This window comes from Coregonus clupeaformis, chromosome 11, assembly GCF_020615455.1.
Source record: "Coregonus clupeaformis isolate EN_2021a chromosome 11, ASM2061545v1, whole genome shotgun sequence".
Classification (NCBI taxonomy): Eukaryota; Metazoa; Chordata; class Actinopteri; order Salmoniformes; family Salmonidae; genus Coregonus; species Coregonus clupeaformis.
Genome location: NC_059202.1, coordinates 48,773,230 through 48,786,995, shown reverse-complemented (window position 1 = coordinate 48,786,995; position 13,766 = coordinate 48,773,230). Strand labels below are relative to the sequence as shown.

The 13,766-nt window shown below is 40.0% G+C and overlaps 2 protein-coding genes across 2 annotated transcripts; both read right to left on the bottom strand.

The window, feature by feature from the left end:
* Nucleotides 1-4,570: 4,570 nt before the first annotated feature.
* On the bottom strand, nucleotides 4,571-6,497 carry LOC121577371 (fibroblast growth factor 4B-like). The gene is made up of 3 exons (XM_041891131.1): nucleotides 6,197-6,497; nucleotides 5,127-5,230; nucleotides 4,571-4,747 (listed from the first exon to the last, which is right to left on the bottom strand). The coding sequence occupies exons 1-3, from the start codon at nucleotides 6,495-6,497 to the stop codon at nucleotides 4,571-4,573; spliced, it is 582 nt and encodes a 193-aa protein (XP_041747065.1).
* A 4,126-nt stretch (nucleotides 6,498-10,623) lies between these two features.
* On the bottom strand, nucleotides 10,624-12,666 carry LOC121577370 (fibroblast growth factor 3-like). The gene is made up of 3 exons (XM_041891130.1): nucleotides 12,019-12,666; nucleotides 11,522-11,625; nucleotides 10,624-11,157 (listed from the first exon to the last, which is right to left on the bottom strand). The coding sequence occupies exons 1-3, from the start codon at nucleotides 12,296-12,298 to the stop codon at nucleotides 10,798-10,800; spliced, it is 744 nt and encodes a 247-aa protein (XP_041747064.1). The 5' UTR covers nucleotides 12,299-12,666; the 3' UTR covers nucleotides 10,624-10,797.
* Nucleotides 12,667-13,766: the final 1,100 nt, after the last annotated feature.

Here is a 13,766-nt window from a genome sequence, read left to right as displayed (position 1 = left end):
GGTTAGAGAGAACGGCTACGGGCTCGGAGACTTGGGTTAGAGACCAACAACAAGTGCTGCATTGTCGCCGTTTGCTACAATATAGTATAGCTTGTTGTGTGCGAGGTGGTCTGACCTCAGGGAAAGAAAGACTTCCATCTGCTCAGTGTTTTGTTTTAACTCAAGGGGAAGTGACTAGATAAAGGGACAGAGACAGACAAAACAGTAGCAAAGCCAAACAATAAACTGAGGCTGGGCTATCACAATTGTTTTGTTTTTTAAATAAAAATACAATCTCTGAGATCTAGAGAACAAAACCTTAACAGAGGCAAACCAAGCTTTGTGTGGCTCAAATAATGCTTGTGAATCTTCAATTCCATGTAATATAAAGGCAAGTACATTTGTGTTGAAGTGAAAATGACATTTGTATCTTACTGTCCCCAAATCACCTGTTGAAAGGGAAATTATGGGGGAATGTGTCCGGGAATACCAGCAAGTGAAGTCTTACTGGATTCACCAAATTGCTGCATTGTTTTACACTCCAGTGTCCATATTATCACTGCACTATAATAATAATAATAATAATAATAATAATAATAATAATAATAATAATAATAATAATAATAATAATAATAATAATAATTTGGAGGGTGCTTATATTTGTTCTATTTCACACATGTACAAGTGTGTATTATACACATATGTGAATTGGAAATGAGACACCCTTAGAGAGTGGGGTCACGGCCAGAGATGCACTATGTGAGATGCATTGAGTCTTTAGCAGTAAACCTGACCTCCCACCAAACTACCAAACCCACAAACCCCCTCTCTGTGGTGTACTCGCAGTCCTCCTCCCACAGCTCTTCTTCTATTTGCTCAGGCCTACAGGCCATAACAGAGAATAAGACATAAGCCCTGTCCTGGAGAGTTCTTCCCAGCACTGAGCCTATAACCCTATCCCAAAAGCAGAGGCTGTGTGTGTTTGTTAAAGGGGGGTAAATAGGGGGATTAAAAACCCCTGTCATTTAATGGATTCAACAATTGTGGATGCTGAGACTCTGATGGGACATTGAATAGTCAAAGGTTCCCCTTCCAGTCACTCACAGCAGTAGAGGTAGAGGAAGATTAAGTGGGTCCAAGAGTTTAAGACAAATTCTTAGTTTAACATATCCTTCATTTTTCATCCACTATCATTAACTAGTTTCCTGACCTGGGAGTGTTATTTTTGGCCCATTATTTAGGGATATCAGTGTTGAACAAGATAGTTTTTTTTTTTTTTTTTTTTACAGTGGTGATATTAGTTTGTAGCAATTAATTCACTACTGCATTCAGGAATTACCATTTCATGTTCCCTTTGACTGCAACACATTAGACTAGAGCCAAAGGAGTAAACATTTAGGACATCCCCTCTTTTGCACCTGAGCTCTCAGACACAGAGGCAATAGGACGGTTGCATTATACACGCACTTTCACAACTGCCTGCTGTCAATGTGTAGGGCTGGCTGTGTGTTCCCTGCAGCTAGCCTCCCGGCCAGTGTGTGTGCATTAGCACTGCAAAGGAGAGAGGAACAAATCATGTGAAAATAGCTACTAGCAACTACCAACCATTGCCCAAGCCATGCTGCCTCTTGTTTACCAAGGCCATCAACTTAACCACCATTCAATTACTATCAATACACTTTCTGTTAACACACACATTGTTGCTAGTTTCCTGGATTGTCTGGAGTTTGTTGAGACCTCTGTACATCTAAAGGACATGAAAGGATCATAGGGAATAAAACAGACCCTTGAGGTAAATTGTTCAATGTAGGAGTAGCACCCGAGCGACGTGCAAATGTTGGTGTTGATGATGGTAGTACAATTGGTGCAGAAATGACCCCTTTTTTAGTGATCGCTCAGCTGGGCTGGGAAGGTATCAGTGTACTGTCATCTTTATGGTGGAAAAGAGAAGGGGCCTAAAATAATAGTGTCGGGAATGGACACCAGTCTTTACCCAATAGGCCACTTCCCTCTGTGATGTTCTGAATATACTAAAGGCTTAGGGCCACTGTAGATTTTCCATGGTAAACTGTCAGAAGGCTAATTTACATGTGTTTATCACTATGTTAACCTTATGAATGTCGCTATAACTACATTGTGAATGGCGGATTAATCAAGTATGTATAGAAGCTGAGCGGGCCCAAAGAGGAAGGCTGGACTGGTGCTCCACTGACGTACTGTACATTCATTCATTAATTCATCAATTCATTGAAATCACACTCTCATATTGACTAATGCTTTGTCCTCCATTCACACTGTCTCAGCCAGTCACACGTAAAACAATCTAGTTGTGTTTATCCCTATTAGCATAGCCAATTTACTGATGAGATTTCAGCAGCATTACCACTTTAAAGAGGTGTGAATGCAACAAGCTTTTAACATGTTAAATCCAAGCATACAAAGTACCCCATCGTCTCAATGATCTGCATGGTGACCTCCGCACCCTGCATGATGACCTCCAGTGTGGATTTGCTGTTGATTTTGAGTTCAAGTGTCACTGAAAGTTAGCTTGGAAATCAATCATGCTAGGTTTCACTGTGAGTGAAAACAAATGTGAAACAGAGCTGAATTCAATCTGCATTTCTAGGTTAACTTACTGTTCTTTTGCAGGTATTTTGCAGGTCTGAAAATGTATGGAAATCACAGCGAGGTAGGATAGTTTAAAAGCATCATTATTCATCTTTCACATCTCGATTTTTGGTGTGTTTTGAAAATGCATTGCAAGACGGTCACAGTTGGGGAACCCCATTATTTAGTGTAACTGACTGAAGCGTCATAGTTTGAAGTATGAACTGTATCCATGTGAGTCATCATTCAGAGCACACTGCGTAACACTTCCTTGTTATGGGACCGTCTGATAGGCCTATGTCCCCCAGGCTATGTATTGCACCAATCAGTACTTGAAAAGGCTTTCTACATTTCTGAAAGTGCTGTGGGTCATTAGTGTGGACAAATTATCTGTGATATGTTTATATTTTATATAGATTTTAACAAGAAATTGTGGCATTATCCACAGACACGTCTGTTGTTTAACTTTAGTACTAGTTATAGAATATATAGAATATTAGATTGATGTTGATCAAGACGTTTCCACTCTTCAATGCACTCCTTTCTGGAAGAAAGCAATCCACACTACATAGTTTATGCTGCAGAACATAATTTATTTACTTTCTTTAAGTTATTTTAATGTGCACAGCACATACACCACAATGTTGAACAGGACCTGTATAAAACTACAGACATAATTTTGATACACATGAAATGCATAACAGGGTACATAATATAATGTTGAACTGATTGCAGGATATCACAAGGGATAATATGAATGAATACAGTAAGAAACACATCTAGTTTCAGTTTTCCGTTTACATGTTCATTTTCTGCATCCTCTGTGCCAGCAAGAAAGGACATTCTTCTTGGTTTAGTTTGCATGATTAAAAAACAGAAATATCAACATACTCCCAAAGCTAATATGGGTTCTTACTATTGACAACTGCAAGGGAAGTCAGTTCACAAGGATATATTTCCAAAACCACATATCAGGAATTGATTACAACAAGACGTATATTTGAAATACAGAAAACATAAGAACGTAGAATTGTCATAAATGACTGATAATCTAGTACCTTCACTAATGCCAGAGTAGAGAAGGGTCCAGTCATTTGTACGCTGCATGTACTATTTATGAAAGAGGTTTTACCATACATGCATACAACAAAAATATAGTTCAACCCTGGACCAGAGTTAACTTTAACCCTAACCACACACTACAGTGGTATACAGTGTAGGCTAAGTTGTAACTTGTAAAGCACAGAAGTGTGGCAACGTCATATGTCATGCTCAGAAAGATGACAGAACAACATACTGTAGAAGACACAGAACAAACAACAACACAATCCCTAGAGCTTGCTCGTCCATACTGAGGTAGTAAAAAGCTAAACCAATTAGGAATGAAAAAAGAACAAGTGGTCTTTCTTACATAGAAATACTGCAATAACACACACAACTCTGACCAAGACCATACATTTTGTTAAACAAATTCAATGCAGAAACCCATTTCTGTGTTGTTTAGTTTTTGTAAGTCCCAATTGTCATTGTATCGACTAATAAATTACTAATCATGGGACCAGTAATTAACTTTGAATGGTTTGGACCTTTACCATCAATGTATTTTTTTAAATGCTGAGACACAACTCTGACAAACTTGGGTCCCCAATTTCTTTCAAAGTAATACAAGTAAGATGAGAACACTTACTGCACAACCATTGCTGAACAACAATACTTAAAAACAGTGCAAAATCCATTTTACGTTTAAAAAAAATTAACTAATCTCAAGACACTTATAGCAGCACACATTCCATAGATTCCAAACAAAAACAATTGTATCATTATTCATGTTCCCTTTTTACGTTATTCCACTTTCCCAAAATATAACATTCTCAGGAATCATAAATAAACAATTTAAATATCACACCCTAGAAAACATTAGAAAGTGCATTGTTTCCACTCTCTCCTCTACCCTCTGTTGAAGGCACAGTCTCTCTGGAATCATTCAGATCCTCGGTAAGAAGTGTGTCACTGTCATTGCTGGTGTTACTCTGTTTCCTTTTTTGGTTTTGCCAGTCTTACTCAGTCCAATATACATCCCTGGGTGTGCTGCAGATTCATAAGCATTGTAGTTATTTGCCAAGAGACTTTCCTTGAACTTGCACTCGTCATTGTAATGACCCTAGAGAAGGGATGAGAGAAGAGAGGTTAAGGTCTACATTAAGAAACATTAAAATAACGCAATGTACAGCAGACTATAGGGAAGCTGACCTAGAACCTCTGTGGCCAAATCACGCAGGTCAATCTCAACACTTGGGATTTTGTGGCCAATTCAACTTTACTTTCATATACCATATACTGTACATGGACTTCAGGGAATGGACAGGTATACACCTTATATTGAAAGCACCTGTGGTGTAGCTTACTATGACATTCATAAGCTACAAACATATAAAGGCATGCCAAGACATTGACAATCATTTTGCTGTGGGGACCTTTCATAAAATAAAGTATGTTGTGACCCAGAAATACGTCCCAGAAAACATATCATGTATACTTACAGAGCCATAGAGCTTCCCTTTGCTGTTCATGGCCAGAAACAGACCACTTCGGACGCCAAAGATCGTCACAACCCCTCTCTCCACAGGTGATATCTCAAGGAGACCTGAAATGAGATAAAGAATATTACTGATATGTTTATCCTGTACACCAAAACAAAGTTGTTTATGAGCCATTGTTTATGCGAGTCTTGTGAAATAGATAAAGTCGATAAGGTGGTAGACACAGGTCTATGTGAAATGAAGCAGATAAGGAAGACTGTGGTAGACAAAGGTCTATTTAGGTCTATTTTCAAACTGTTACTAAAACATCCTGCAAGGAAATTGATGCTTTCCTCCCTTGGTATTAGATGACAACTTATCAGAGCGTCAAGTAGGCTAAATATGATATAGACTTCCTCTCACTAAAGTTCCCAGTATGAGTTCCTGGCAGTTTGGAGTTCTGATAAAACTCCAAATTGTTATGTCTATGGGTTTTCATAAGATAAAAAATAACAATAAGTCTCTGTTATTCTATTGGAGGAATGTATCAAAATACAAGACTAATGTGTGAGGAAGGAAGAAAAAAAAGTCGAAATATTGTCCTGACTTTATACTGGACTGTGGGTAGAGAATAACTAACCCAATTGCACCCCAATAGACTGATAGCCAACAGTTATCATCAAGTCCAAACCCTCAGATCTGGTACTATCCGTGATTCCTTTTGACACTTCAGAAACATGTCCTGAAGCCTTTTTTTTTTTTTAAATAGAACCGCAAAAATTGTTCAATGATGCGCATGAATCAAAGCCTTGCAAAGAAGCCGAAATCACATTTGGCTAAAACACTCCTTCCACTGTCCTCATGGCCATGGGACAAAAATACTAACACGTGACGTCAATTCGCTAGTAGCCTAATCTAAACACAGTATTATGTTGAAGTTGGCATGGTGCCCATTCACACAACCCAATCTCACAATATGAAGTTCCAAAGTGGTGGCACATGGCACAAACAGGTGTGCAGACCAAGAGAGGGGCATCAAACAAGTGTGCCCAAAGATGCTGGTTTAAATAGAAGTATGAAAATGAACTTACTGTATCTATTTTCGTTATGTATTCCAGTTATCTTTCCGTCTGGTAAAACTTGAATATGAAACCCAATGCCGACATTGCAGTAGAGACGCCTAAGTCTTTTGATGCCCATAAGATATTCACCATCCCGGGTGATTTCTCTCTTTTCCCATGGGTTCCGAGCCAGTGATCGAGAGTAGAGCGTTTCCCAATGCCGCTCTAGAGCGCCGTTCTGCCTACCCGCCAACGGGGCAGTGCGCACTGAGCTGCAGACCAGTCCCCACACCAGCAGCGATACTGGTAGCCAGGACGCGTGGACAGACATCCCTGTGTGGTCAATGCGATCTCACTTGTTTGAATTTGTTTTACAATTCCCCAAACCCCACTTTGACGGAAAAGTTGTGGAGCCTCACTAGGCTATCCAGTGAACTTATTTTTGAGTCTGCATGAAGTATTTTCTGTAGGCTACTTCAATGGCTCCGCTGAATTACTCTAATCCGAGTTACTTTTAGTTCGAGTTGTGAATTGTCAGTCGTGTTGCAAGACATAGCCATGTCTTTTCTCTCCTGACGATACTTATATGTGCCCCGAAATTACATCACACGCCTACTACTGTAACAAAAGGTTGCTCTCAACTCAATCCACATGCACGCTAGTTACCTCCGACGCAAAGGCACTCAGAAAACCACCTCCCCTTGGGCGCTCTGATCTCGGAGTGGCGGGGCGCACCATGCAGAACATCTCAATGCACTCAGTAGTTGCCACTGTAATTTTAGTGTGAGCTGACACATGTAGCCTTTATTAAGCGTTTGCCCATCCTGTATTTAGGCTATTGAGTCTTTACGCCGCACAAACTCCTGACTCCTCAAGATGTGTCCAGGAGACAGGGAGGATTACGCATGAGATCTTTGTCTAAAACTTCCTCCAATATCGACTGAAATATAATAAATGATGTATAGCAGGATGCAGAATAGGAAGCTGAAACGCTAACAGACCTTTGCACAGGAGACTGCTATAAATGAATCCATAAAAGGAAATCAACCGCTTTCTTAATATGAATTTCCACTTTTAGACTACCGAAAATAATGGATGGGCTTTCTCTTGCACAGAAAATAATCATCAGACAAAATCTAAAATTTTGTAAGTATCTCAAGATTACAATATCAACAAAACATTTTTAATATTTTGATGCAAAAAACTTTTAATCTTAAAACAGTTAGTGGCCTTATCAACCCAAGTCTCCTACTGTACCATGAAGATGAGGGATGTAAAGGAATAGGATACAGTTATCTTTTGCCTATCTGATCAACTGAACACAATGTAATACCCGTAGACCGTACCAAGCACTTACGCACAATGTAGGCTACTAAGCCGTTACGCATAGGATGTTGAAAATGTCAGCTATTAGACTGAACTTCTGGCCCATGGTTGCCAATACTGAGTTAGGTACCCATGAGTAAAACACCCATATCAAAGGTTCGCTCGAGGTTTGAACCCTATGTGTGACCATCCACACCATGGAAAGCCTATTGTCACTTAGCTAGTGTAATACATAACCACCAACCAAGATGACATAGAGGTATCAAGTGATGCGCAAGGAGCAGCGAGTTTTGCACCTGCTCACAAGTTTATTCTATTCTTTCAAGCTGGGGAATTACTGGTGGAAAGAATGCGGCTAATTGTTGTTAAATTATACCTAAAACGAACCCTTTGGGAATTTGTGTGGCAAATAATCTCAAATTATAAGCATCTTCACTCGTTTGATGTTTCAAATTATGATATTTTTTATTAAATTGAACTCCTAAATACAATGGATTCAAAACAATCCTTATTATTTTGGGCAGAAATTTTAAATACTTATTTTTTAAATATATTTAATAAAATTAAACTTGTACACTCTCAAGTAGCCTAAAATTTATAAATTATCATAAATATTCGCTAGCGTTTGTTGACAGTAGCCTACCCCTTTTTGTATCAATGAAGAGCCAATTTCACAATAATAATTTAAGGTAGGCTATTGAATTCCGGATAGTATCGTCAGAGTTTTCTTATGTAGGCCTGCCTAAGTGTTCTCAGACGCTCTCCAAGGTGCTGCATTTCAGCCATGTGGTTTTGCGTTATCATCACATCACTGTGCTGGCCAGGGTGATGCATCAGTGACGTCCTTGTTCAGTTTTTGAAGTGCGAATACCTCACTGAGATTAACAGATTAACAGGCCCTACAACTTTCCTACTTTAACATTACAACAACAAAAAAAATACCTTTATGTTTTTGTTGTCATTGGGGAATAATAGTTTTAGATCATTATTTTTAAAAGTAATGTTGCTCTCATGGAATGTAAGTTATTGTGTACAGAACCTCTAAAGAGAGAGAAGATGTTTGACTTGCTGCCTCTAGGGTGCAGTGTCTACAAACAGAACAGACCCAACCCTATGCTTAACTCAGAAATCACACAGACCACATGCTAATGGACCCAATGATAACTGACACAACATGCTAGCAGTAGCCCTGTGTTCAGAAAAATCTCAACACTGCATATCCCAACACTTACAGTCTGGTCAATTGTTTTATAGATTAATTTACTACAGTTATTTTAAGACAATTCTTTAAAAAATGTAGGCTAAAATACATAGAGAATACCATGACAAATGACACTTGAGTTTCAAAGATCAAAAAACAGTATTAAAAAATACATAGAAAACGTATTTACGATAAAACAAGTAATGGAGGCAAATCAATAAATTATATATATACAGTGCATTTGGAAAGTATTCAGACCCCTTGACCTTTTCCACATTTTGTTACATTACAGCCTTATTCTAAAATTGATAAAATTGTATTTCTTTCCTCATCAATCTACACACAATACCCCATAATGACAAAGCAAAAACAGGTTTTTAGATATTTTTGCAATAAATAAAAAAAATATAGCTGCACAGCAATTTCAGGTCTCTCCAGAGATGTTCGGTCTGGTTCAAGTCCGGACTTTGACTGGGCCACTCAAGGACATTCAGAGACTTGTCCCGAAGCCATTCCTGCGTTGTCTTGGCTGTGTGCTTAGGGTCTTTGTCCTGTTGGAAGGTGAACCTACGCCCCAATTCGAGGTCCTAAGTGCTCTGGAGCAGGTTTTCATCAAGGATCTCTCTGTACTTTGCACCATTCATCTTTCCCTCGATCCTGACTAGTCTTCCCTGCCACTGAAAAACATCCCCACAGCATGATGCTGCCTCCACCATGCTTCATCATAGGGATGGTGCCAGCTTTCCTGCAGACGTGACGCTTGGCATTCAGGCCAAAGAGTTCAATCTTGGTTTCATCAGACCAGAGAATCTTGTTTCTCATGGTCTGAGTCCTTTAGGTGCCTTTTGGCAAACTCCAAGCGGGATGTCATGTGCCTTTTACTGAGGAGTGGCTTCCGTCTGGCTACTCTACCATAAAGGCCTGATTGATGGAGTGCTGCAGAGATGGTTGTCCTACTGGAAGGTTCTCCCATCTCCACAGAGGATCTCGGGTTCTTGACCATCGGGTTCTTGGTCACCTCCCTGACCAAGGCCCTTCTCCCACGATTGCTCAGTTTGGCTGGGCGGCCAGCTTTAGGAAGAGTCTTGGTGGTTCCAAACTTCTTCCATTTAAGAATGATGGAGGCCACTGTGTTCTTGGTGACCTTCAATGCTGCAGACATTTTTTGGTACCCTTCCCCAGATCTGTGCCTCGACACAGTCCTGTCTCTGAGCTCTACGGACAATTCCTTTGACCTCATGGCTTGGTGTTTGCTCTGACATGCACTGTCAACTGTGGGACCTCATATAGACAGGTGTGTGCCTTTCCAAATCATGTTCAATCAATTGAATTTACCACTGCTGGACTCCAATGAAGTTGTAGAAACATCTAAAGGATGATCAATGGAAACAGGATGCACCTGAGCTCAATTTCGAGTCTCATGGCTAAGGGTCTGAATACTTATGTAAATAAGGTATTTCTGTTTCTTAAATTTGCAAAAATGTCTAAAAACCTGTTAAAATTTTAATTTAATCAATTTTAGAATAAGGCTGCAACGTAACAAAATGTGTAAAAAGCGAAGAGGTCTGAATACTTTCCGAATGCACTGTATATCTATATCTATCTATATATATATATATCATTCAGCAGATTATTTTATCCAAAACGACTTACAGTCATGCTTGCATTTATATAGGTGGCACCAGCAGGGACTGAACCCACAATCCTGGCATTGAATGCATCAAACTCTACCAACAGAGCCAAAGAGGACAATTATTAGAACAAAGTCATTTTTGTACATTATAATCTTGGGTAATCCGCATGCATGCATCCATCTTTGTATGAAATGTTCCTCAATAATAATTATACCGGACATTAACTGCATGTATTTCCGATAATGTGAGATAACAATAACAGTACAAAGATACATTCAAGAAATTGACCCCTTTATTCATAAGACAGCATGATGCATCCATTCTCTATATAAGGTTGTACATCATTCAAACAGTATCATTATGCCAGTTTAAAGGAGGGAAAGGTGTGCTGGTATCTCTCAGTCACCAGGTAGGTAGTCATGCTCTTTTCACAGCCGTAGTGTGGAGTGCCATGAGCCTGGAAAGTGAGACTAGTCATCAAACTCCCTGGATATGGAAACATGTCTCTGTCTCCTTGGCCCTGTCTTTCCTGTAAGTCTGTACCCTAGACTACTGTTGAACAACAGGTGAACCATGTCATGGTCCTTGTGGCCAAGGACCCTGGGCAGGAAGAGGGAGGCCTTCTCTGTCCTGCGAGTCTTCAGGCCACGCTTTGGCCGGCCCTTTCCATTGATTGACACATACCACAGCCTCTCAGCGCTCGCCCTTTGCCTGTTGCTGCTTCCTGTTGAGGTGGAGGGAGTGGTTGTCTGGTAGTGGCGGGAAGCGTAGGTGTTGTAGCCTAACTCATGGATCCGCTCCATGAACTCACACTCCTGGTTGAAGGCAGCCTGAGAAAATAGACATTTAGTTGAAACCAAATGTATTACAGTGAAAGTTTTACCAAGTTTAGGACTATGTTATATTAAAATGAGACTGAATAGGAATGGTAGTCAATTATCCAATTATTAGAGAGAGGGAAAGAGAGAGAGAGAGAGAGAGAGAGAGAGAGAGAGAGAGAGAGAGAGAGAGAGAGAGAGAGAGAGAGAGAGAGAGAGAGAGAGAGAGAGAGAGAGAGAGAGAGAGAGAGAGAGAGAGAGAGAGAGAGAGAGAGAGAGAGAGAGAGAGAGAGAGAGAGAGAGAGAGAGAGAGAGAGAGAGAGAGGCAGGCAGGCAGGCAGACAGAGAAAGATCTCAGAGATCATGCCACATTTACCGATGCATATAGTCCTCCTTTTTCGTTCATGGCCAGATATCTACCAGAGAACAGTCCTTTAATCACCACCACTCCCACATCCACTGCTGCGATCTCCAATATGCCTGGATGGAAAAACAATACAGTAGATAAAAAACAAAACATTAATTCATTCTCATTTCATGCTATGCCAAATGTTAAGGCAATGTAATAACAATGCTATTATAATGTAGAGACACTACTGTTGTATTGGATGCAACAAAACAAAAGTTAAGGATTTCAGTAACACTTTACATCATCCAGTATCCTTCTGTCTTAACTATTTAGAGCTGCCTTCTGATCACTCCAATGTACCAACAGAAAAAACAACATAATGATCTATCTAGGCCTACTTTAAAAGTATTTCTGCATAGGCTATTCTTATTCGACTATAGCCTATATAGTGGCTGAACATAAACTGTATATGCATAGCATATAACAAGGCATAAATATACGAGAGTAAGTTATATTGTACTCACTGAAAGGGTTATTCTCCTCCAGGGTCCCGTCTATTTTCCCATTGGGATGTATTTGTAAGTGATACTTTGTGGCACAGTACAGCTTTCTGTGTCTCGGTGCTCCCCCAAGGTGCTCGTACACTCCTCCACGCCCCGCAGCATCCCTGCGCTGCCTCGGGTTAAAGCTCTGATACCCACCCGCACACTGTGGAGAAGATGTCCTAACCTCCATAGAAGAACGAGGCTTTTGGTGACTGGGATGCATCAAATTCAACAATAACAAAACCAGTATTATAACCATTATGGCATGGCCGAAAATAGTATATTAGTCCTTTTCCATGAGTGGCAAAATCGGACTCAATAGTTTCCATCGAAGCCTTATTAGGTCCATTGATTAATCCACCGCGATAAAATTGATACTCTTCAGATATCTACTTTTTACAAACAGTAGTTCGGATTGATTGACACAGCCTGTCTTGACAAATATAGCGCGCACGAGAGAATGTCCAAGTTGGGCGCAAAAATAAAATAAGAATCATTCAATAGCCCCATCGGTGATCGAAGAAGGAGAGAGGCAAGGCAAGGTACCGTTTTGTGTGAGCTATGAGTGCAGTAGGCTAGGCTATGGATGGATACAATGACATGACATTACACACAGAGGCTCATTGCTCGAAGCCGCATCACAAAGGGCGAGCCAGCAATCTAAGGGCAGAGCTCTCCTCTCAGCTTTACTTTTGATGGATCCAAAATGCCAATTAGACATTCCCAAATTAGACACTGGGTTTCGACATGAGCATTCCCCTGGTCAATTCCATTCTTTGCCACTTGGTGAAAATAAGCTCAAACGAAGACATCAGTGGCGAAGATGGCAGAAATTGTTTCAAATTCTAAACAGCTAGACATTACAAAGTTATTTAGAGGGCAGACATAGTGATAAAAAAATATACATATTGTTTCAAGTATTCCCACAAAGAATGTATAGGCTAGACCCCTAACAAGATATAGGTAAATGTTATGTCTGATGTCAGTCTGCTTGTTTGCAGTGTCAAAATACATCTGACTGAATAACACAATTATATTTAGAAGAGCTGGATATATGGAGTAGGGTTATGGGTTATGCGATACGGTAGCGGTGTGTGGGTAAAATCACTGGAGAAGCCAGCGTTGTTTAATGTTAATTCATATGCCTTGTGACCGTGATTTATAGGCCTAAAGGCAGAGACAATAAGAAGACAGTGGCAGAATAAATTCAACCACACCTTTGTTTTATTACAAAACCGGATAGCAACCTCTGTCAGGTGAAGTCTACAACGCATATTGCATGTGACAGACAGTATGGTTAAGCGAGTTGTTTCCGACATTTTCGGACCACAAAACAACTATTGATTTAGAACCACAGAGAGTTACCGCAAGTTGCAAAGAAAACAGGAGCTGCCTCCAATATTCCAGCACCATTTCAACTTCAATATTTCAACATCATCAAATCACCTCTGCTTAGTCTAATACAGTGACAACTAAAAGATACCAAAAACAATTTAGTCCAATCAACATAAACTAAATATGATGTGGCTGTCCATGGCTCTGATTTCTGTTTGTGTGTGTGTGCGTGTGCGTGCGCGCGCGTGCTCCTGCAAGTAGAAAAACATGTTGACTCACCCTACTTGTAGAGAAATTCCAATGCCCTCCTCCTCTCTTTCATGTTGATGAAACGGTCTATCACTCTGTCATACAGTACACACATTTATTTTTTTGGTGTCCTAGGCTACCTG